This window comes from Anomaloglossus baeobatrachus, chromosome 4, assembly GCF_048569485.1.
Source record: "Anomaloglossus baeobatrachus isolate aAnoBae1 chromosome 4, aAnoBae1.hap1, whole genome shotgun sequence".
NCBI lineage: Eukaryota > Metazoa > Chordata > Amphibia > Anura > Aromobatidae > Anomaloglossus > Anomaloglossus baeobatrachus.
The window spans coordinates 676,578,773-676,604,343 of NC_134356.1; the positions used below are offsets into that span (position 1 = coordinate 676,578,773).

Consider the following 25,571-nt stretch of genomic DNA (forward strand, 5'->3'; position numbering starts at 1 on the left):
TTACTCACTTGTGGATGACGCGCGGACAGCATCGGCCGACTGGCCGCAGAACTTGGCGCAACTTTGCTCTGTTGAGTCTCCGCTCCAAACTGCGGATTGTCAAATAAAAAGAAGTACCGGGGTGGAAGAGACAAGTTCGTGAAGGATAGTGGTATATAGCTGGAGAGGATACGTACACACACACACAGATAGATAAATAAATATATATATATATATATATATATATATATATATATATATATATATATATATATGGCTCTCACCAGCCCCACACTGCTCAGGTCCAGGAGACTAAATGGCTTTGTGACGACCGGATCTGATTGTATGAAGTTCTTCAGCACGTCTGTGGAGGTCGTCTGGATGAATCCATAGTCCTGTGAAGGAGCACAGTATATAATATGCTGTATATATACAGGTATGCATACAGGGGGTGAAATAAGTATTAACCACCTTAACAATTCTCTAAGTAAAATATATTTATAAAGGTGCTATTGACATGAATTTCTTACCAGATGTCAGTAACAACCCATCCAATCCACATAGTCTAAGAAATCAAACCATAGCGGTCCTAGTGATGTGTAATAATGAGAAATGATTTGGGGAAAAAGTATTGAACACCCTTACTGAAACTTAATAGTTCGTAAAAATGCCTTTGATGGTGCTGAAGCTCCAAGATGCCTACTATATAGAGAAACTAGTCGCCTGCATTGCTCAGGTGGCATTTTGGTCCATTCTTCCACTTAAAGACTCTTCACATCCTGCAGGTCCCGGCTCCTTCTATGAACTCTGAGCTTTAGTTCATTCCAGACATGTTCTATTGGATTCAGCTCCGGTGATCGGCTCGGCCATTCTAGCAGATTTATTTTCTATCCCGGAAACCAGTTTCCTTAGCTGTGTGTTTGATCAACGTCTTACGGAAATGTTCATCTTCATCATCCTGGTAGTTGACAGCAGATTTTTATCATGAACGTCTCTGTAGATTTGACCATTTAGCTTTCCTTCAGTTATATGAAAAACAGCCCCACACCACGATGTTCCCACCTCCACACTTCGCAGTCGTATGATGTTTTTGGAGTGATTTGTCTTCTGGCCTCCAAACATGGTGTGTATTATGGCCTCCAAAGAGTTCAATATGATCTCATCTAACTAGACTATGTACCTGCTGTTTCCAGGTCTTTCCAGTTTTCCACAGGTGGCTCTGATCATTTTTTTTTTAACTTGCTCATGGCTGGTTTACGATGAAATAATATTCTTTCCACTACCGGATCATGGCCTCAACATTGCTCACAGGTACATTCAATAGTTCAGAAATTCTTCTGTAACTAATACTGTCACTATGTTTTGCAACAATAAGGTTGTGAAAGTCTTGAGACAGCTCATTGGTTTTACCCATCACGAGATGTTTCTTGTGTGGCACCTTGGTAATGAGACACCTTTTTATAGCGATGAACAAGAGAAGTGGAAAAAGTCAGAAACTATCTTGGAAAAACTCTGAAGCTTTATTGTGAAAATACCATAAAAAACATACAGTGGATTAAAATCTCAGCGTGCAGACAAGGGTCTACGCGTTTCAGGCCTAACATAGAACTGGCTTTTGGTCATGATTAAGGGCCAGTTCTATGTTAGGCCTGAAACGCGTAGACCCTTGTCTACACGCTGAGCTTTTAATCCACTGTATATTTTTTATGGATTTTTCACAATGAAGCTTCAGTTTTTCCAAGATGGCTGCTGGCTTTTTCCACTTCTCTCATTCATCGCTATTACACCAGGATCTGGCCTGATGTGCCTGGCACCGTCCACCATTTGGGATACATATAGGTCTAGGTGAGCTGTGATAACATAACCTTTTTATAGACCATCACTTGAACCAGCTGGTATTATTTTTCACTAAGTGGCAGCATTGCTTTCTAATTACTGATAGATTTCCGCTGGTGTCATGACTTTTTTCACTTCTGTTACGTCGTGTGTTCAATACTTTCTTTGTCGCTCCTAATTGGGAGACCCAGACAATTGGGTGTATAGCTACTGCCTCCGGAGGCCACACAAAGTATTACACTTAAAAGTGTAAAGCCCCTCCCCTTCTGCCTATACACCCCCCGTGGGATCACGGGCTCCTCAGTTTTCATGCTTTGTGTGAAGGAGGTCAGACATCCACGCATAGCTCCACTGTTTAGTCAGCAGCAGCTGCTGACTATGTCGGATGGAAGAAAAGAGGGCCCATACTAGGGCCCCCAGCATGCTCCCTTCTCACCCCACTTTTGTCGGCGGTGTTTGTTAAGGTTGAGGTACCCATTGCGGGTACGGAGGCTGGAGCCCACATGCTGCTTCCTTCCCCATCCCCCTTAGGGCTCTGGGTGAAGTGGGATTTTACCGGTCTCCAGGCACTGAGACCGTGCTCCATCCACAGCCCCTGGATCTGCTGGATATGGAGCTGAGTATCGTCAGGGACAGGGCCCTGCTACGTCAAGGTACTCTGTGTCCCCATACAGACCGCGCGCAGACACACTGCAGCATTGCTGGGTGTGTTAGTGCGCCGGGGACAACAGCGCTGCGCGCTTGTGCCATACTAACTACAGCTTGCTGAGGGAGTCAATGTATTGGGAACTGCCGCACCGGCCGCTGCTGTCAGTTTTACACTGCGGCGCGGCTGGGACTTGTGGTGCGCCGGGGACTTCCGCGCTGGCCGTGCATATATGACAGCCGCGCTTATTACTCGAGTCCCCGGCTTTTGCGGCCTAGTTTCGTTTCGTTCCCGCCCCCAGGCCTGCCAGTCAGGGGAAGGGCGGGACGCTGTACAGAACGTCAGCGCCGAGGGCTGGAGTCTACTTTACATACTCCAGCCCTCACACTGGGCACAGTGGGACGCCAGTTTCCCGCACTTTGTCTGAGGCACGCCCACGGTCCGCCCCTCTTCACAGAACGCCGGCAGCCATTCCAGTCTGAGCTGGAGAGGGGAGACAAGTTCTGGGAGACCCAGACACGGGATTCTGGCAACCACACACCCGCTTTTGAGCGGGCGGTAAGCGGCACCTCTGGTGCTGACCCCACTAGTGCCGAAGTGTACAATTGTATTTTTATGCTTGCATGCTATACATTGCACTGTACGGTCGCTGGTGATTCTTGGCTATATACCCTCCTAGATTGCTCAGAGGAGACAACAGCATGTCGTCCGCAAAAAGCAAGGGTGCCAAGGCACAGGCTTTCTATGCTGCTTGTACCGCATGTGAGGCTACTCTACCGGCAGGTTCCACTGACCCCCATTGTGTGCAGTGCTCGGCCCCTGTGACACTTGCTCGGCCGGGGCCTCTGCTAGAGGTGACCCAGGGAGAACCACCTGTGAATACTGTCCAGGTGACGGGGACAGAGTTTGCAGTTTTTGCTGATAGATTGTCTGTGACTATGACTAAAATTCTAGAAACTTTGCAGTCTAGACCAGTAACTCAGACCATGGGCACGGTTGAATCATTGCTCCCTGGTCCCCCTCAGTTGGAACAGCTCCGGGCTCCGGGGGTGTCCCATGCATCCCAGGGTGACGGCTCTGACACGGACGACAGTCCCAGACAGCCTAAGCGAGCTCGCTATGAGCGGCCCTCGACTTCATCACACTGGTCAGGGTCCCAGCAGGAGGACTCTCTGTGTGATGAGGCGGAGGTAGCTGATCAGGATTCTGATCCTGAGACCGCTCTCAATTTGGATACTCCTGATGGTGACGCCATAGTGAATGATCTTATAGCGTCCATCAATAGAATGTTGGATATTTCTCCCCCAGCTCCTCCAGTGGAGGAGTCAGCTTCACAGCAGGAGAAATTCCATTTCAGGTATCCCAAGCGTAAATTAAGTACTTTTCTGGACCACTCTGACTTTAGAGAGTCAATCCAGAAACACCACGCTTATCCAGATAAGCGTTTCTCCAAACGGCTTAAGGATACACGTTATCCCTTTCCCCCTGACGTGGTCAAAGGCTGGACCCAGTGTCCCAAGGTGGATCCTCCAATCTCCAGGCTTGCGGCTAGATCCATAGTTGCAGTGGAGGATGGGGCTGCACTTAAAGATGCCACTGACAGACAGATGGAGCTCTGGTTGAAATCCATCTATGAAGCTATCGGCGCGTCGTTTGCTCCAGCATCCGCAGCCGTATGGGCACTACAAGCTATTTCAGCTGGTCTTACACAGATTGACACGGTCACACGTACATCTGTTCCGCAGGTGGCATCCTTAAGCTCTCAAATGTCTGCATTTGCGTCTTACGCGATTAATGCTGTTCTAGACTCTACGAGCCGTACGGCAGTGGCGTCCGCCAACTCCGTGGTTTTACGCAGAGCCTTGTGGTTAAGGGAATGGAAGGCAGATTCTGCTTCCAAAAAGTGCTTAACCAGTTTGCCATTTTCTGGTGACCGACTGTTTGGTGAGCGTTTGGATGAAATCATTAAACAGTCCAAGGGTAAGGATTCATCCTTACCTCAGCCCAGATAAAACAAACCCCAACAGAGGAGGGGACAGTCGGGGTTTCGGTCCTTTCGGGGCTCGGGCAGGTCCCAATTCTCCTCGTCCAAAAGGACTCAAAAGGATCAGAGGAGCTCAGATTCTTGGCGGGCTCAGTCACGCCCAAAAAAGACAGCCGGAAGACCCGCTACCAAGGCGGCTTCCTCATGACTTTCGGCCTCCTCTCTCCGCATCCTCGGTCGGTGGCAGGCTCTCCCGCTTTGGCGACATTTGGCTGCCACAGGTCCAAGACCGTTGGGTGAGAGACATTCTGTCCCACGGGTACAGGATAGAGTTCAGTTCTCGTCCTCCAACTCGATTCTTCAGAACGTCTCCGCCTCCCGACCGAGCCGATGCTCTTCTGCAGGCGGTGTGCACTCTAAAGGCAGAAGGAGTGGTGATCCCTGTGCCTCTTCAGCAGAAAGGTCACGGTTTTTACTCCAATTTGTTTGTGGTACCAAAAAAGGACGGGTCTTTCCGTCCCGTTCTGGACCTAAAACTTCTCAACAAGCACGTGAAAACCAGACGGTTCCGGATGGAATCCCTCCGCTCCGTCATCGCCGCAATGTCTCCAGGAGATTTCCTAGCATCAATAGACATCAAGGATGCTTATCTCCACGTGCCGATTGCTCCAGAGCATCAGCGTTTTCTACGCTTCGTTATAGGAGACGAACACCTGCAGTTCGTAGCTCTGCCTTTCGGTCTGGCGACAGCCCCACGGGTCTTCACCAAGGTCATGGCAGCAGTAGTAGCAGTCCTGCACTCTCAGGGACACTCTGTGATCCCTTACTTAGACGATCTGCTTGTCAAGGCGCCCTCTCAAGAGGCATGCCAACACAGCCTGAACGTTGCGCTGGAGACTCTCCAGAGTTTCGGGTGGATCATCAACTTTTCCAAGTCAAATCTGACCCCGACCCAATCGCTAACATATCTTGGCATGGAGTTTCATACTCTCTCAGCGATAGTGAAGCTTCCGCTGGACAAACAGCGTTCACTACAGACAGGGGTGCAATCTCTCCTTCAAGGCCAGTCACACCCCTTGAGACGCCTCATGCACTTCCTAGGGAAGATGGTAGCAGCAATGGAGGCAGTCCCTTTCGCGCAGTTTCATCTGCGTCCACTACAATGGGACATTCTCCGCCAATGGGACGGGAAGTCGACGTCCCTCGACAGGAACGTCTCCCTTTCTCAGGCGGCCAAGGAATCTCTTCGGTGGTGGCTTCTTCCCACCTCATTGTCAAAAGGAAAGTCCTTCCTACCCCCATCCTGGGCGGTGGTCACGACAGACGCGAGTCTATCGGGGTGGGGAGCAGTGTTTCTCCACCACAGGGCTCAAGGTACGTGGACTCAGCAAGAGTCCACCCTTCAGATCAATGTTCTGGAAATCAGAGCAGTGTATCTTGCCCTACAAGCCTTCCAGCAGTGGCTGGAAGGCAAGCAGATCCGAATTCAGTCGGACAACTCCACAGCGGTGGCATACATCAACCACCAAGGAGGAACACGCAGTCGGCAAGCCTTCCAGGAAGTCCGGCGGATTCTGACGTGGGTGGAAGACACGGCATCCACCATATCCGCAGTTCACATCCCAGGCGTGGACAACTGGGAAGCAGACTTCCTCAGTCGCCAGGGTATGGACGCAGGGGAATGGTCTCTTCACCCGGACGTGTTTCAGGAGATCTGTCGCCGCTGGGGGATGCCGGACGTCGACCTAATGGCGTCCCGGCACAACAACAAGGTCCCGGTTTTCATGGCACGGTCTCACGATCACCGAGCTCTGGCGGCGGACGCCTTAGTTCAAGATTGGTCGCAGTTCCGGCTACCTTATGTGTTCCCACCTCTGGCACTGTTGCCCAGAGTGCTGCGCAAGATCAGGTCCGACTGCCGCCGCGCCATCCTCGTCGCTCCAGACTGGCCGAGGAGGTCGTGGTACCCGGATCTGTGGCACCTCACGGTAGACCAACCGTGGGCACTACCAGACCGACCAGACTTGCTGTCTCAAGGGCCGTTTTTCCATCGGAATTCTGCGGCCCTGAACCTGACTGTGTGGCCATTGAGTCCTGGATCCTAGCGTATTCAGGATTATCTCAAGAGGTCATTGCCACCATGAGACAGGCTAGAAAACCAACCTCCGCCAAGATCTACCACAGGACGTGGAAGATATTCTTATCTTGGTGCTCTGCTCAGGGAGTTTCTCCCTGGCCATTTGCATTGCCTACTTTTCTTTCCTTCCTGCAATCCGGTTTGGAAAAAGGTTTGTCGCTCGGCTCCCTTAAAGGACAAGTCTCAGCGCTATCTGTATTTTTTCAGAAGCGCCTAGCACGACTTCCTCAGGTACGCACGTTCCTGCAAGGGGTTTGTCATATCATCCCTCCTTACAAGCGGCCGTTAGAGCCCTGGGATCTGAACAGGGTTCTAATTGCTCTCCAGAAGCCGCCTTTCGAGCCTATGAGGGATGTTTCCCTTTCTCGCCTTTCACAGAAAGTGGCTTTTCTAGTAGCGGTCACGTCTCTTCGGAGAGTGTCCGAGCTAGCAGCGCTGTCATGCAAATCTCCCTTCCTGGTGATTCACCAGGACAAGGTGGTTCTGCGCCCGATTCCGGAGTTTCTCCCTAAGGTGGTATCCCCCTTTCATCTCAATCAGGATATCTCCTTACCTTCTTTGTGTCCTCATCCAGTTCATCAATGTGAAAAGGATTTGCATTTGTTGGATCTGGTGAGAGCACTCAGAATCTACATTTCCCGCACGGCGCCCCTGCGCCGCTCGGATGCACTCTTTGTCCTTGTCGCTGGTCAGCGTAAAGGGTCGCAAGCGTCCAAATCCACCCTGGCTCGGTGGATCAAGGAGCCAATTCTTGAAGCCTACCGTTCTGCTGGGCTTCCGGTTCCCTCAGGGCTGAAGGCCCATTCTACCAGAGCCGTGGGTGCGTCCTGGGCATTACGGCACCAGGCTACGGCTCAGCAGGTGTGCCAGGCGGCTACCTGGTCGAGTCTGCACACTTTTACCAAGCATTATCAGGTGCATACCTACGCTTCGGCGGATGCCAGCCTAGGTAGACAAGTCCTTCAGGCGGCGGTTGCCCACCTGTAGGAAAGGGCTGTTTTACGGTCCTATCACGAGGTGTTATTTTACCCACCCAGGGACTGCTTTTGGACGTCCCAATTGTCTGGGTCTCCCAATCAGGAGCGACAAAGAAGAAGGGAATTTTGTTTACTTACCGTAAATTCCTTTTCTTCTAGCTCCAATTGGGAGACCCAGCACCCGCCCTGTTTTCTTAGGGATTTTTGTTTTTTCGGGTACACATGTTGTTCATGTTGAATGGTTTCAGTTCTCCGATGTTTCTTCGGATTGAATTTGTTTTTAAACCAGTTATTGGCTTTCCTCCTTCTTGCTTTTGCACTAAAACTGAGGAGCCCGTGATCCCACGGGGGGTGTATAGGCAGAAGGGGAGGGGCTTTACACTTTTAAGTGTAATACTTTGTGTGGCCTCCGGAGGCATAGCTATACACCCAATTGTCTGGGTCTCCCAATTGGAGCTAGAAGAAAAGGAATTTACGGTAAGTAAACAAAATTCCCTTCTTTTCCCTGTGTTTTTTCTCATTACACTTCACTTAATTTATGGTCATCAATGGTTTTATCTCTTTGTCTGTGTGGATAGGATGAGTTGTCACCGACATCCGGTGAGAAATTTGTCAATCGCATGTTTAGAAATCTATTTACTTAGAAAATTGGTGACATGTTCAAAACTTATCTAACCCGCCGTCTGTATGTGGGTATATACATATAAAGATTCAAAAACACATTATAGACCAGCTCACCGGTCAGAGCTCATGCCAAATAATACGCCTGGTTTTTCTTTGTTGAACGGATCTGGACTGGGAGAACATCCAGGGAATAGTGAAACAGATGAATGGATCCAGAAAATACGAGGAAACTCCAGGTGGCAGTAAAAAATAGTGTCCAACTTTATTAAGCATGGGTTAAAATATTCCAGAGCTCATGACAGTAAGTGCAACATACACGCAGTAGTATACTACGCGTTTCGGCGGTAGCAACCACCTTCTTCACGGTCCCAACCCAAAACTCAAAAACTGGGTTAGGACTGTGAAGAAGGTGGTTGCTACCGCCGAAACGCGTAGTATACTACTGCGTGTATGTTGCACTTACTGTTATGAGCTCTGGAATATTTTAATCCGAGCTTAATAAAGTTGGACAATATTTTTTACTGCCACCTGGAGTTTCCTCGTATTTGCTGGATCTATTCATCTGTTTCAATATATGTATTATATATATATATATATATATATATATATATATATATATATATATATATATATATATATATATATATATATATATATATAAAAATATATATATATATATATATAAAAATATATATATATAAATATATATATTGTGAGACTGTGACCGGGGTTATCTATGACGGCCGGTATGTCTCGCCCAGGTTGTGCTCACTCCATGATAGAAAGTAAATCCACTATAGGGTTAATGCTGTTTCCCTACAGACTGAAGGAAGGGTTAAATAGAATCAGGAACAAGGGCAGGTGTGCCGGGTGTGAGGGAGTGAACAGAACTCCCTGAGTTTTTCTGCTGGAGAGGCACATGTATTGTGTTATGGACTTTTGTTTTGAAGATTAAAACCGTGTGCTGTGAACCTATATGCCTGGATCCCGTGTCTTCTGCTGCGCAGCCGACCGTGCTACCTCACATATGGTGGAGAATCGGCGGGCATCACAGCCGGTGAGGTGTAGCATCCATCCCTGGTGACCCAGCTGCGCATGTCCTGGATTCGAGCGGCTATACTACAGCCCAAACCCGGCGACGCCATGGAGGACATACTAAAGCATTTGGCTCAGGCTAATGCACAGCAACAACAGGCTAATGCACAGCAACAACAGGCTAATGCACAGCAACAACAGACCAATGCACACCTGCTGCAATCCTTGCAAGTGCAGGAAAAAAAAATTCCAAGAACAGATGGATCAGGCCAATGCACGTCAGCAGCAAGCCTTGCAATTGCAGGAAAAAAGGCACCAAGAACAGATGGTTCTCCTGGCCAAGTCGATCCGTGCCGGACCGGCAGCAACAACACCGGGACCGGGTGATGACGGCAGCGTCCGGAAAGCGGTGAGACAAGCGTTGCAAAAGATGACCCCGGGGGACGATGTGGAAGTGTTCCTGGCGGTGTTTGAGCGGGTGGCCGAGCGGGAAAAGCTGCCGACCCCCCAGTGGGCTGAGGTATTGTCACCCTATCTGACGGGGGAACCCCAAAAAGCGTACCTGGACCTCTGTACCGAGGACGCCATTGACTATGTGACCCTAAAAGCCGAAATACTGGCACGGTTGGGGGTGAATACCTATGTACGGGCTCAGCGGGTAAATCAGTGGTTCTATGAGGAAGCCAAACCCGTACGCTCCCAGGCCTATGACTTGTTCCATCTTGTAAAAAAATGGTTGCAGCCTGACACTCTGAGCCCGGCGCAGATGGTGGAAAGGGTAGTAGTGGATCGTTTTGTGCGCACTTTACCCGTCACCGTTCAACGGTGGGTAGGACAGGGTGACCCGAGTACCCTGGACCAGTTAGTGTCCCTGGTAGAGCGGCATGTGGCTACGCAGGACTTGATACGGGACACTGAGACTTTGCGTACCGCCCGTCGGTCCGGCCCCTCCAAGCCTAGGGCCAAGGACCCACCGCCGACAACGGTGCAGGAGTCCCCTACCGTCCCGCCTGAGGCCGCGGCCGCCAATCCTGAGGTCCGGAAGGTTCTGTACCCTAAACGACAACCCGTCAAAGGTGTTTCCGTCCCCATTAGATGTTGGCGGTGCCAGCGGGTGGGACATATGGAAGCCCAGTGTCCACTCACCACGGAGCCCATGGATTGTGGGGTTACCCGGCGGGGTTCAATGTATGCTCAGGTGGTGTGTACCGCTGACCTGGTCTCCCCAGAGACGGAGCCCCACTTGTGCCAAATACAGGTGAATGGATGTCCGGTTACAGGATTGTTGGATTCCGGAAGCTTAGTGACCCTTGTGCGATCCACCTTGAGGGCTAAAGTAAAGGCCACAGGACGTACCGTGGGGGTGGTTTGCATACATGGGGACCGCCGAGACTATCCCACGGGGATTGTCACCATCACAGCACCTTGCGGTCAGGTGCAACATGAGGTGGGACTTCTTAACACTCTTCCTTATGACGTGATCCTAGGAAGGGATCTGCCCTATTTTTGGACTTTATGGAAGGGACCCCCTAAGTCTCCTCAGATATTGGTCAGTCCGGGACCTGAGCCCTACAATCCTGAATCCGGGACACCTGCCGTAGGGGTCCCCATGATAGGGACAGAATGTGAACCCGATAGGTCGCCCCTAGAGGTATTGGCAGGAGAGGCTGAGACGGTCGAACCCATCCCGGAGTTGGAGGCGTCCCCGGATACGTTTGGGACTGCCCAACTCCAGGACCCTACATTAATACATGCCCGGAGTCGGGTGACAGTAATTGACGGGGTGGCACAGCTGCCCGGTGCCCAGGTAAGGTACCCCCATTTCGCTCTTAAGCAGGATTTACTCTACCGGGTAGATGAAATACGGGGCGTGGGGGTAGAGCAGTTGGTGGTGCCCCAGCCGCATCGTCGGCGGGTCCTCGACTTGGCTCATAAACACCTGATGAGTGGCCACCTGGGGGTCAAGAAAACGCAGGAGCGAATATTGCAAAGGTTCTATTGGCCCGGAGTCTTTGGGGAGGTAAAACGGTTCTGCGAAACCTGCCCGGAGTGTCAGCTTACCGCACCCCTGACCCATTTTCGCAGTCCGTTGGTACCGTTACCCATTATAGAAGTCCCTTTTGAACGGATAGGGATGGATCTGGTGGGGCCCCTCGTAAAGTCCGCTCGAGGGCACCAACACATCCTAGTGATCGTTGACTATGCCACCCGGTATCCCGAGGCGATACCTCTCAGACATACTGCAGCAAAGCTTATAGCTCGGGAGTTGTTTGCTGTGTTCTGCCGGGTGGGGTTGCCCAAGGAGATCCTTACGGATCAGGGGACCCCATTCATGTCTAAAGTGACCAAAGAGCTATGCCGGCTACTCCAGATCAAGCAGTTGCGTACGTCTGTGTACCATCCTCAAACGGACGGTTTAGTGGAGCGTTTCAATAAAACCCTGAAAACCATGCTAAAAAGGGTGATTTCAAAAGACGGGAAAGACTGGGATATGATGCTTCCCTATTTGATGTTTGCCATCCGTGAGGTGCCACAGGCATCCACGGGGTTTTCGCCTTTTGAGTTGTTATACGGGCGACATCCCCGGGGATTGTTGGACCTGGCAAAGGAAACATGGGAGCAAGAGCCCACCCCCCATAAAAGTGTGATTGAACACATTTTGGGTATGCAGAACCGCATAAGTGCGGTCATGCCAATTGTGAAGGAGCATTTACAGGAGGCTCAGGCCGCGCAAAGCGGCCGCTACAATAGACAAGCCACCGTGCGGACCTTTAAACCCGGGGATCGGGTGTTGGTATTAATCCCCACGGCGGAGAGTAAATTCCTGGCTCAGTGGCAAGGCCCCTACGAGATAAAGGAAAGAGTCGGGGTGGTTAACTATAAAGTATTGCAGCCCGGTAGGCGGAAACCTGAACAAATATACCATGTCAACCTATTAAAACCCTGGCAGGAACGGGAAAGCCTGATGGCTGTTTTTTCCCCATCTCCCTCCTCTTCGGGTCCTTCACCTCCGGCTCCAGCGACCTCCGGAGAGGACGAACCGGAAGTAAGGATTGGAGAAGCCCTCACCAAGACTCAGAGGCGAGAGGCCAGACGGTTGGTTCAGCAGAACCCCGATGTCTTCTCCGAGCTGCCCGGTAGGACCAGTCTGATACGACATGATATTGTCACCGAGCCCCACCTGAAGGTACGCCTGAAGTCATACCGGGTACCGGAGGCTCGACGACAAGCCATATCGGAGGAAGTAAAGACAATGTTACGCCTGGGGGTCATCGAAAAATCCCGGAGTGAATGGGCTAGTCCGATCGTCCTAATACCAAAACCCGATGGCTCCTTAAGGTTCTGCAATGACTTTAGGAGATTGAACGAAATATCCAAGTTCGATCTCTACCCCATGCCCAGAGTGGATGAGCTGATTGATAGGCTGGGACAGGCGCGGTATTTTACCACGCTCGACCTGACCAAGAGGTACTGGCAGGTGCCACTGACGGAGTCCGCCAAGGAGAAAACCGCTTTTGTTACGCCGGAGGGTCTCTTCCACTATGTTGTCTTGCCTTTTGGGTTACATGGCGCTCCAGCCACGTTCCAGAGGTTGATGGACTTAGTGCTGGAACCCCACCAGGCGTATGCATCAGCGTACCTGGATGACATCATTATTTACAGCTCCGATTGGCAGACCCACTTGGAACAGGTACAAGCGGTGGTGGACGCGCTTCGAACAGCCGGACTGACAGCCAATCCCAAGAAATGTGCATTGGGACTCACGGAAGCCCGCTACTTGGGCTACGTGATAGGCCAAGGAGTGATTAAGCCCCAAATTAACAAGGTTGAGGCGATCCAGAAGTGGCCTAGACCCCTGACCACGAAGCAGGTTAGGGCCTTCCTGGGTATCGTGGGGTACTACAGGAGGTTTGTAAAGGATTTTGCGGGACTATCAGCCCCCTTGACGGACCTTCTCAAAGGCAAGAAGTCCGTCATGGTGCGCTGGACTCCGCAGGTCGAGGACTCCTTCCGGGCTCTGAAGGAGGTCCTGTGCGGACAGCCCGTTCTGGTCAACCCTGATTTCCGGAAGGAGTTCATTGTACAGACTGACGCCTCGGAGGTCGGCCTGGGGGCAGTACTGTCTCAGGTGGTTCAGGGGGAGGAACACCCCGTCACCTTCTTGAGTAGGAAGCTCACCCCTCCCGAGCGGAATTATAGTGTAGTGGAGAAGGAGTGCCTGGCGATCAAGTGGGCCTTGGAGTCCCTACGCTATTACCTGCTGGGACGGCAGTTTCGCTTGGTGACGGATCACTCTCCACTGGTCTGGATGAGGTCCGCCAAGGAACGGAATGCCCGGGTTACCCGGTGGTTCCTTTCTCTGCAGAACTTCCGGTTTACGGTTGAACACCGGGCCGGTAGGTTGCAGGGCAACGCCGATGCCTTGTCCCGCGGCCCGTGTTTGATGGCTGGAGTTCAACCCCGCACGCTTGAACTGAGGGGGGGGGTATGTGAGACTGTGACCGGGGTTATCTATGACGGCCGGTATGTCTTGCCCAGGTTGTGCTCACTCCATGATAGAAAGTAAATCCACTATAGGGTTAATGCTGTTTCCCTACAGACTGAAGGAAGGGTTAAATAGAATCAGGAACAAGGGCAGGTGTGCCGGGTGTGAGGGAGTGAACAGAACTCCCTGAGTTTTCTGCTGGAGAGGCACATGTATTGTGTTATGGACTTTTGTTTTGAAGATTAAAACCGTGTGCTGTGAACCTATATGCCTGGATCCCGTGTCTTCTGCTGCGCAGCCGACCGTGCTACCTTACAATATATATAAATATATATATATATATATATATATATATATAAATATATATTTTATACATATATATTTTATATATATATACAAACACACACACATTATATAAATATATATATATATATATATATATATAAATATATACAAACACACACACTATATAAATATATATTTATATATAATATAAATATATATATATATGCAAACACACACACTACATAAATATATATTTATATATAATATAAATATATATATATATATATATATATATATAAATATATATATATAAATATATATATATAAATATATATATATATATATATAAATATATATATAAATATAAATATATATATATATATAAATATAAATATATATATATATATATATATATAAAAATATATATATATATATATATATATATATAAATATATATATATATATATATATATAAATATATATATATATATATATATATAAATATATATATATATATATATATTATATATATATATATATATATATATATATAAAAATATATATATATATATATATATATATATAAAAATATATATAAATATATATATATATATATATATATATATATATATATATATATATATAAATATATATATATATATATATATATATATATATATATATATATATATAAATATAAATATATATATATATATATATATATATATATATATATATAAATAAATATATATATATATATATATATATATATATATATATATATATATATATATAAATATATATATATATATATTTATATAATGTGTGTGTGTTTGTAGAAGGATTTGCACATCCTACATCCACCGATGATGTGTGGTTAGTTATCCAAGATGTTTGGAAGAACCTCCCAGCCGAGTTCCTTCTAGAACTGTGTGCAGGTGTATCTAGAAGTGATCCTGAATTGAAGGCAGAGAGCGGTCACACCCTTGTGAAGTATATACCACTTATGTACACAGTTTTGATTAGCCTCCGTCCGCCACCTACCAGGACTTCATCCAGCAGCTCATAGATCAAAGCAAAGTTGAGTCGTATGACGTCCTCGCTGAGGTCTCCGCAGTAGTCACGGATCAGGGCGGCCAATCTAGGACAAGGGTGCAGTAAGTCATAAATGTGTGATTTTATATTTCCAGCATGGTAATTCTGTGCAGATCCACACCAAATCCTCAGCGACATCCACGTGAAATCAGCACAGATTCTGCTGCGGAAAACTCTGTGCCAAATATCTGTTGTGTGTTGTAACTGCTGGTTACAAAAAACCGCTGGCATCCGCATGATTAGTTTTTAGCCTCTGGATGTAAAAGGTGAATAGCCTTATTCATTGCCAGCAAGCAGAGGTCTATTCACATGTCAACAAGTTGCAGAGTTTTCCATTACTTGAGGATTTGTTATGTGAGGCTAAGTTCACATTTCCGCTAAAATGTATCAGTCACAATCCGCTGCTCTTGTAAACAACGGAATCCGTTTAGCGGATTCCGCTGCTCCCATAGACTTGTATGAGCAGCGGATTGTGACTGATGATGCTGCGTTGCACCCTCCGCCCGACTGATCAGTCGTGGAACGACTGACCGCCGGGCGGGGGGAACGCAGCATGTAACGTTTTTTGAGCAGCGAGATCCGTCGGATTTCGCTGCGCATGCTCTCTGGCTCCCTGCACACGTCACCAGCTTTGGTTGGTTACCCGATATTTACCCTGGTTACGGTGCAAGGAGCCAGCGCTAAGCGGTGTAGGCCCGTAACCAAGGTAAATATCGGGTAACCAAGGTAAACATCGGGTGCTTTGCTGTTACCCGATATTTAGGCTGGTTACGTGTGCAGGGAGGCCGACACTTCCCCCGCTCGGCCCCGCCCCCTCCCGCACTCCGCACATGTATGTACACACACACCTGTCCCCAGCCATGCAGACAAGCACTGCCACTGACACCCTCGTCTGGCCCCGCCCCCCGCTCGGCTCCGCCCCCTCCCGCACTTTGCATGTGGACACACACACATACATACATACATACATGCAAAACCGGAGGAATTGGAGAATAAGGCAACAGACATATGCAAAAATTATCATTTTATTCATTAAAATGCATACAAATTGACATAAGGATTATATTGCATGGGTGGAAGAAGTCAACCCAGCAGTGAGACATAAAAGTAGGAGTAAGGAGAGAAGAGGAGGGGGGAAATGGTGGGGCAACCTGCCAACCAGGACCAACCAAATTATGGTTAAAGATTATTATAGTGCCACCACTCACAAAATTGTCATGTGGTGAATTGTGACAAGGAGAGCAGACCGGGCAGTATGATGGAATTCAAAAATAATCTGCAGAGTGCATGTACCTATGTTAATGTTTCCCCCAGGGACACGCCGCAGTCCTAGGGAAGTCAACTGGGTCGCCGCGCGGAGCCACAGGCGAGGATAGCCTAAATGGGGTTGTGTCAACAACAATACATGTATATTAATAATCCAAGCCTGGTGCACCGCGCTGTCGACGCAGTATGGAGGGAACAAGGGCTCCTATAGTAAGAGTGCGGCAATGTGATACTGGGAGGACTGCAGAACCATGCACCTGTGTATATGCAACATCAATATGCAAGGTGATGCAATTAATTCTAGTGCCCGTCAGGACTGATCAGCCAAAATATGGCATGTGTGCTGGCAGCGCGCAGCTACAGGGAGCCGCAGAGCAAACAGTGAAGATCAATGTGTAGGTAAGATCACTGTGCAGCAACCCGGAGCAGCACGCAGTCAGACAGTGCCTTTCCCATGGTGGAATAATGAAAATAAGAATACCTGTTGGTTGGTACTGGGGGCAGGGAAAACAGCCTGTGGCTATCCTCGCCTGTGGCTCCACCCATGCAATATAATCCTTATGTCAATTTGTATGCATTTTAATGAATAAAATGATAATTTTTGCATATGTCTGTTGCCTTATTCTCCAATTCCTCCGGTTTTGCATATTCCTCGGAGTAGGCATTTCCCTATGGGTCACTACTGAGTGTTTCCATGGGGTTTATATTTAATATGGCTAAATTTTTGCTCATACATACATACATGCACATACACACACTCACTCACACATACACTCACCTGTCCCCAGCCATGCAGACCGCAGCACTTCCACTGACATCCTCAGCGCCTGGCCCCGCCCCCCGCTCGGCTCCCCTCCCCCCCGAACTCCGCCCCCCGCACACAACGGAATCCGACAAAGAATTCTGTTCTTTGTCATCCGTTGTACAGCGTTGAACAGCGCATCAGTCACATGCGTCAAGCGACGCATGTGACTGATACAAAACAACGGAAATGTGAACTTAGCCTGAGAAGCCGGCGTGTGAGTCTGGTCTTATACTGACCGGTTCAGAAGATCCAGATACATGAAGGGAGAATCATCCGGGCGAACGCCGATGACAAAATACAGACCCCGGTGCCGGGTGTGGAGAAAGTGACTGCCCTCGTGTTCCTGTTAGACAGCGGGAGAGGGGGGAAAGTAGTTAACGGGGAGGAGGTCTCCCACTGGACTAACAGCACAAATCCCATATACTCTAGTATAAATCTTGGCTATATTGAGCAGTTTTCCACTTCTCTGGGTGCAGCCTGCAGTGTAAAGAATGGTGGTTTTCAATCTATACATTATGCTTTTATGTGAAGTCAACTTTGTCCTTTAATCATCTACTATCACATGGTTGTGACAGTATATATGTATTTTTCTGCACATGATCGTGGACATAGTCATGCCACGCTACCCTCCATTCTTTACACTGCAGGCGATATGCTAAGGAATAGAAAAAGCTGCACAATAGAAATGAGGATTTTTGGGTCCCACTGTAAAATCTTTTTCTCATAGCCTTCATTGGGGGATGGGTTACTTGCTGCCACCTAGAGAGAAAAAAAAGGTATGTTCTCCCCAGACTACCCCTAAAGAATGAAGGATGATTTGTCCCCCCTAGTGAATAATAAAAAGATATTTTACAGTGAGTACCAAAAATCCTCATTCGTGGGGCGCTTCATTGGAGGACATAGGAATCATGGGATGTACTAAAGCTGTCCCTGGGATGGGCAAATTAGTTACAGTATAGCAGAAAGAAGAAGAATAGGCAAAAAAAGCCTAAAACACCTGTGTCTGCCTCCAACGTGACACTAAACAACACTGAATAGCCAGATGTACGCTGTTGCTGAGGAGCCAATTTTTTTTTCTAATATATTCTCAGCCTCTAGGTGGCAGAATATAACTCTGGTTCCACGCTGAGTCACTTTCACAGACAAGCCATAGGGCGGAGATGTCAAGAGTCCAAGATCAAAAGCCAGGGGAGTACATCAAAGGACAAAGGCATCAGACCAAGTGAAAGTCAGAGGCAAAGTCCGGAGTCAGGTAAAAAAGGTCTGAGTGCATCAAGGTAAAAGGGATAATCCAAGCGAGCAGTCAAAGGTATATTCAAGGTTAGAATATAAGACAAACACCACTGAGCAAAGCTACAACTGGCAGTGATCTGATCCCTGCCAGCCAGCTAAATAGTCACGTAATCACCCTGAACGGGTGACACCTGAAGAAAATCCTGCAGGCCCGGCCAGATAGGGCAGCTGGGCTGTGAATCACAATATTTACAACCCTAGCACGCCCCTGCCTTAGATTGGATGACTGGGCTGTCACTCACAATACTGACAGCCCAGCACACCCCTGCCTTAGATTGGATGACTATGCTGTCACTCACAATACTGATAGCCCAGCACGCCCCTGCCTTAGATTGGATGACTAGGCTGTCACTCACAATACTGACAGCCCAGCATGCCCCGGCCTTAGATTGGATGACTAGGCTGTCACTCACAATACTGATAGCCCAGCACGCCAATGCCTTAGATTGGATGACTAGGCTGTCACTCACAATACTGATAGCCCAGCACGCCCCTGCCTTAGATTGGATGACTAGGCTGTCACTCACAATACTGACAGCCCAGCACTCGCCTGCCTTAGATTGGATGACTAGGCTGTCACTCACAATACTGACAGCCCAGCACTCGCCTGCCTTAGATTGGATGACTGGGCTGTCACTCACAATACTGACAGCCCAGAACGCCCCTGCCTTAGATTGGATGACTGGGCTGTCACTCACAATACTGACAGCCCAGCACTCGTCTGCCTTAGATTGGATGACTGGGCTGTCACTCACAATACTGACAGCTCACCATGCCCCTGCATTAGATTGGATGACTGAGCTATCACTCACAATACTGACAGCCCAGCACGCCCCTGCCTTAGATTGGATGACTGGGCTGTCACTCACAATACTGACAGCCCAGCACGCCCCTGCCTTAGATTGGATGACTGGACTGTCACTCACAATACTGACAGCCCAGCACGCCCCTGCCTTAGATTGGATGACTGAGCTGTCACTCACAATACTGACAGCCCAGAACGCCCCTGCCTTAGATTGGATGACTGAGCTATCACTCACAATACTGACAGCCCAGCACGCCCCTGCCTTAGATTGGATGACTGGGCTGTCACTCACAATACTGACAGCTCAGCACTCGCCTGCCTTAGATTGGATGACTGGGCTGTCACTCACAATACTGACAGCCCACCATGCCCCTGCATTAGATTGGATGACTGAGCTATCACTCACAATACTGACAGCCCACCATGCCCCTGCATTAGATTGGATGACTGGGCTGTCACTCACAATACTGACAGCCCACCATGCCCCTGCATTAGATTGGATGACTGAGCTATCACTCACAATACTGACAGCCCACCATGCCCCTGCATTAGATTGGATGACTGGGCTGTCACTCACAATACTGACAGCCCAGCACGCCCCTGCCTTAGATTGGATGACTGAGCTGTCACTCACAATACTGACAGCCCAGAACGCCCCTGCCTTAGATTGGATGACTGAGCTATCACTCACAATACTGACAGCCCAGCACGCCCCTGCCTTAGATTGGATGACTGGGCTGTCACTCACAATACTGACAGCTCAGCACTCGCCTGCCTTAGATTGGATGACTGGGCTGTCACTCACAATACTGACAGCCCACCATGCCCCTGCATTAGATTGGATGACTGAGCTATCACTCACAATACTGACAGCCCACCATGCCCCTGCATTAGATTGGATGACTGGGCTGTCACTCACAATACTGACAGCCCACCATGCCCCTGCATTAGATTGGATGACTGGGCTATCACTCAGAATACTGACAGCCCAGCACTCGCCTGCCTTAGATTGGATAACTGGGCTGTCACTCAAAATACTGACAGCCCAGCACTCGCCTGCCTTAGATTGGATAACTGGGCTGTCACTCACAATACTGACAGCCCAGCACGCCCCTGCCTTAGATTGGATGACTGAGCTGTCACTCACAATACTGACAGCCCAACACACCCTTGATCCTATAGGCTGGCTGAGCTGTCACTCACAATGTCCATAGGTGAGTGGTGGAATTGTGACACCTGTGTACCCAATGAAGGCTACGAGAAAGAGATTTTACAGTGAGTACCAAAAGAAGGGAATTTTGTTACTTACCGTAAATTCCTTTTCTTCTAGCTCCTATTGGGAGACCCAGACGATTGGGTGTATAGCTACTGCCTCCGGAGGTCACACAAAGCATTACACTAAAAAGTGTAAGGCCCCTCCCCTTCTGGCTATACACCCCCCGTGGGAACACGGGATGCTCAGTTTTAGTGCTAAAGCAAGAAGGAGGAAAGCCAATAACTGGTTTAAACAAATTCACTCCGAGTAACATCGGAGAACTGAAAACCGTTCAACATGAACAACATGTGTACCCGAAAAAAACAAAAATCCCGAAGGACAACAGGGCGGGTGCTGGGTCTCCCAATAGGAGCTAGAAGAAAAGGAATTTACGGTAAGTAACAAAATTCCCTTCTTCTTCGGCGCTCCATTGGGAGACCCAGACGATTGGGACGTCCAAAAGCAGTCCCTGGGTGGGTAAAGAAATACCTCATGTTAGAGCTGCAAAGACGGCCCTCCCCTACGGGGAGGCAACTGCCGCCTGCAGGACTCTTCTACCTAGGCTGGCGTCCGCCGAAGCATAGGTATGCACCTGATAATGTTTGGTGAAAGTGTGCAGACTCGACCAGGTAGCTGCCTGGCACACCTGTTGAGCCGTAGCCTGGTGTCGTAATGCCCAGGACGCACCCACAGCTCTGGTTGAGTGGGCCATTAGCCCTGAAGGAACCGGAAGCCCAGCAGAACGGTAGGCTTCAAGAATCGGTTCTTTGATCCATCGAGCCAGGGTGGCCTTGGAAGCCTGCGACCCTTTGCGCTTACCAGCGACAAGGACAAAGAGTGCATCGGACCGGCGCAGGGGCGCCGTGCGGGAAATGTAGATTCTGAGTGCTCTCACCAGATCTAACAAATGTAAATCCTTCTCATACCGATGAACTGCATGAGGACAAAAGGACGGCAAGGAGATATCCTGATTAAGATGAAAAGAGGATAGCACCTTAGGGAGAAACTCCTGAATGGGGCGCAGCACTACCTTGTCCTTGTGAAACACTAGGAAGGGAGCCTTGGATGACAGCGCTGCTAGTTCAGACACTCTCCGAAGAGATGTGATCGCTACCAGAAAAGCCACTTTCTGTGATAGTCGAGAAAGTGAAACATCTCTCAGAGGCTCGAAGGGCGGCTTCTGGAGGGCAACTAGTACCCTGTTCAGATCCCATTGATCTAACGGCCGCTTGTACGGGGGTACGATATGACAAACCCCCTGCAGGAACGTGCGCACCTTAGAAAGTCGTGCTAGACGCTTCTGAAAAAAGACGGATAGCGCCGAGACTTGCCCTTTAAGGGAGCCGAGCGACAAACCTTTTTCTAACCCAGATTGCAGGAAAGAAAGAAAAGTAGGCAATGCAAATGGCCAGGGGGACACTCCCTGAGCAGAGCACCAGGATAAGAAAATCTTCCACGTTCTGTGGTAGATCTTAGCAGACGTGGGCTTCCTAGCCTGTCTCATGGTGGCAACGACCCCTTGGGATAATCCTGAAGACGCTAGGATCCAGGACTCAATGGCCACACAGTCAGGTTCAGGGCCGCAGAATTCCGATGGAAAAACGGCCCTTGGGACAGTAAGTCTGGTCGGTCTGGTAGTGCCCACGGTTGGCCGACCGTGAGATGCCACAGATCCGGGTACCACGACCTCCTCGGCCAGTCTGGGGCGACGAGTATGACGCGGCTGCAATCGGATCTGATCTTGCGTAGCACTCTGGGCAAGAGTGCCAGAGGTGGAAACACGTAAGGGAGCCGGAACTGCGACCAATCTTGCACCAAGGCGTCTACCGCCAGAGCTCTTTGATCGCGAGACCGCGCCATGAAGGTCGGGACCTTGTTGTTGTGCCGAGACGCCATTAAGTCGACGTCCGGCACACCCCAGCGGCGACAGATTTCCTGAAACACGTCCGGGTGAAGGGACCACTCCCCTGCGTCCATACCCTGGCGACTGAGGAAGTCTGCTTCCCAGTTTTCCACGCCCGGGATGTGAACCGCGGATATGGTGGATGCTCTGTCCTCCACCCACATCAGAATCCGCCGGACTTCCTGGAAGGCTTGCCGGCTGCGTGTCCCTCCTTGGTGGTTGATGTATGCCACCGCTGTGGAGTTGTCCGACTGAATTCGGATCTGCTTTCCTTCCAGCCACTGCTGGAAGGCTAGTAGGGCCAGATACACTGCCCTGATTTCCAGAACATTGATCTGAAGGGTGGACTCCTGCTGAGTCCACGTCCCCTGAGCCCTGTGGTGGAGAAAAACTGCTCCCCACCCTGACAGACTCGCGTCTGTCGTGACCACTGCCCAGGATGGGGGAAGGAAGGATCTTCCCTGCGATAAAGAGGTGGGAAGAAGCCACCACTGCAAAGAGTCCTTGGTCGTCTGGGAAAGGGAGACTTCCCTGTCCAGGGATGTTGACTTCCCGTCCCATTGGCGGAGAATGTCCCACTGAAGTGGGCGCAGGTGAAACTGCGCAAACGGGACTGCCTCCATTGCTGCCACCATCTTCCCTAGGAAGTGCATGAGGCGCCTTAAGGGGTGCGACTGACCTTGAATGAGAGACTGCACCCCTGTCTGTAGTGACCGCTGCTTGTCCAGCGGAAGCTTCACTATCGCTGAGAGAGTATGAAACTCCATGCCAAGATACGTTAGTGATTGGGTCGGTGACAGATTGGACTTTGAAAAGTTGATGATCCACCCGAAAGCCTGGAGAGTCTCCAGCGCAACATTCAGGCTGAGTTGGCATGCCTCTTGAGAGGGTGCTTTGACAAGTAGATCGTCCAAGTAAGGGATCACCGAGTGTCCCTGAGAGTGCAAGATCGCTACCACTGCCGCCATGACCTTGGTGAAAACCCGTGGGGCTGTCGCCAGACCAAATGGCAGAGCTACGAATTGAAGATGGTCGTCTCCTATCACGAAACGCAGAAAGCGTTGGTGCTCTGTAGCAATCGGCACGTGGAGATAAGCATCTTTGATGTCTATTGATGCCAGGAAATCTCCTTGAGACATTGAGGCAATGACGGAGCGGAGGGATTCCATCCGGAACCGCCTGGCGTTCACATGCTTGTTGAGCAGTTTTAGGTCCAGAACAGGACGGAATGAGCCGTCCTTTTTTGGCACCACAAAGAGATTGGAGTAAAAACCTTGTCCTTGTTCCTGAAGAGGAACAGGGATCACCACTCCTTCTGCTCTTAGAGAGCCCACCGCCTGCAGAAGGGCATCTGCTCGGTCGGGATGTGGGGAAGTTCTGAAGAACCGAGGCCGAGGACGAGAACTGAACTCTATCCTGTACCCGTGAGACAAAATGTCTGTTACCCACCGGTCCTTGACCTGTGGCAGCCAAATGTCGCAAAAGCGGGAGAGCCTGCCACCGACCGAGGATGCGGAGGGAGGAGGCCGAAAGTCATGAGGCAGCCGGCTTGGAAGCGGTTCCTCCGGTTGCTTTCTTGGGGCGTGAGTGAGCCCGCCAGGAATCTGAGCTCCTTTGCTCCTTCTGAGTCCCTTTGGACGAGGAGAATTGGGGCTTGCCCGAGCCTCGAAAGGACCGAAACCTCGACTGCCACTTCCTCTGTTGAGGTTTGCTTGATCTGGGCTGGGGTAAGGAGGAGTCCTTACCCTTGGACTGTTTAATGATTTCAGCCAGTTGCTCTGCGCAAAACCACAGAGTTGGCGGACGCCATTGAGGTACGGCTCGTAGAGTCCAGTACCGCATTGATAGCGTAGGTCGCAAACGCAGACATTTGCGTAGTTAAGGACGCCACTTGCGGGACTGCTGGACGTATGATAGAGTCCACCTGCGCCAGACCAGCTGAAATAGCTTGGAGTGCCCACACGGCCGCGAATGCTGGAGCAAACGACGCGCCGATAGCTTCGTAGACAGATTTTAACCAAAGGTCCATCTGTCTGTCAGTGGCATCTTTAAGTGAAGCCCCGTCTTCCACTGCAACTATGGATCTAGCCGCAAGCCTGGAGATTGGGGGGTCCACCTTTGGACACTGGTTCCAGCGTTTGACCACGTCAGGGGGAAAGGGATAACGTGTATCCTTAAGACGTTTGGAGAAACGCTTGTCTGGATAAGCATGGTGTTTCTGGACTGCTTCTCTGAAGTCAGCGTGGTCCAGAAAAGTACTCAGTTTACGCTTGGGATACCTGAAATGGAATTTCTCCTGCTGAGCAGCTGCCTCCTCTGCTGAAGGGGCTGGGGGAGAAATGTCCAATAGTCTATTGATGGCCGCTATAAGGTCATTTACCATGGCGTCACCGTCAGGGGTATCTAGATTGAGAGCGGTTTCAGGATTAGACTCCTGCTCACCCTCGTCTGTGTCCTCATACAGAGATTCTTCTCTCTGAGACCCTGACCAGCGTGATGACGTGGAGGGTCTCTCCCAGCGAGCTCGCTTAGGCTGCCTGGGACTGTCTTCTGAGTCCGAGTCCTCAGCCTGAGAAGCCCGGGACCCCCTTGAAGCACGGATTAGCTCCAACTGAGGGGGACCGGGGAACATTGACACAGCAGCGTCCATGGTCTGAGTGACTGGCCTGGCCTGCAAGGTCTCCAGGATTTTTGTCATAGTCACAGACATCTTGTCAGCAAAAACTGCAAACTCTGTTCCCGTCACCGGGGCAGGGTTCACAGGCGTCTCTGCCTGGTCCACTACCACCATAGACTCCGGCTGACGAAGTGGCACAGGGATCGAACATTGCACACAATGGGGATCATTGGAACCTGCCGGTAGATCAGCCCCACATGCGGCACAAGCAGCGTATACAGCCTGTGTCTTGGCACCCTTGCGTTTTGCAGGTGACATGTTGTTGTCTCCTCAGAGCAATATAGGGTCTACAGCCAAGAAGCGACCTTACAGTGCAAATATATATGAATATATGGTACAGAGAAAAGAGTACACTAATATCACACTGTGGCACTAGAGGGGCCAGCACTAATGTGCTGCTTACCGCCCGCTTAACGCGGGTGTGTGGTCGCCAGAAATCCCTTGTCTGAGTCTCCCAGGGCTATGTCCGTTCTCCAGCCAGAC

General features: G+C 49.7%; 1 protein-coding gene across 2 annotated transcripts in view; it reads right to left on the reverse strand.

Annotated features, from left to right (window-relative positions):
- AP4M1 (adaptor related protein complex 4 subunit mu 1) overlaps positions 1-25,571 on the reverse strand; it is a 78,718-nt gene that overhangs the window by 39,266 nt on the left and 13,881 nt on the right. For both annotated transcript variants that reach the window (XM_075346687.1, XM_075346686.1), the window contains exons 4-7: positions 17,392-17,498; positions 15,034-15,130; positions 264-374; positions 9-89 (exon numbers count right to left, since the gene is read on the reverse strand). In XM_075346687.1, the coding sequence (XP_075202802.1) occupies positions 9-89; positions 264-374; positions 15,034-15,130; positions 17,392-17,498 (396 nt within the window). The remainder of the gene's footprint in view (positions 1-8; positions 90-263; positions 375-15,033; positions 15,131-17,391; positions 17,499-25,571) is intronic.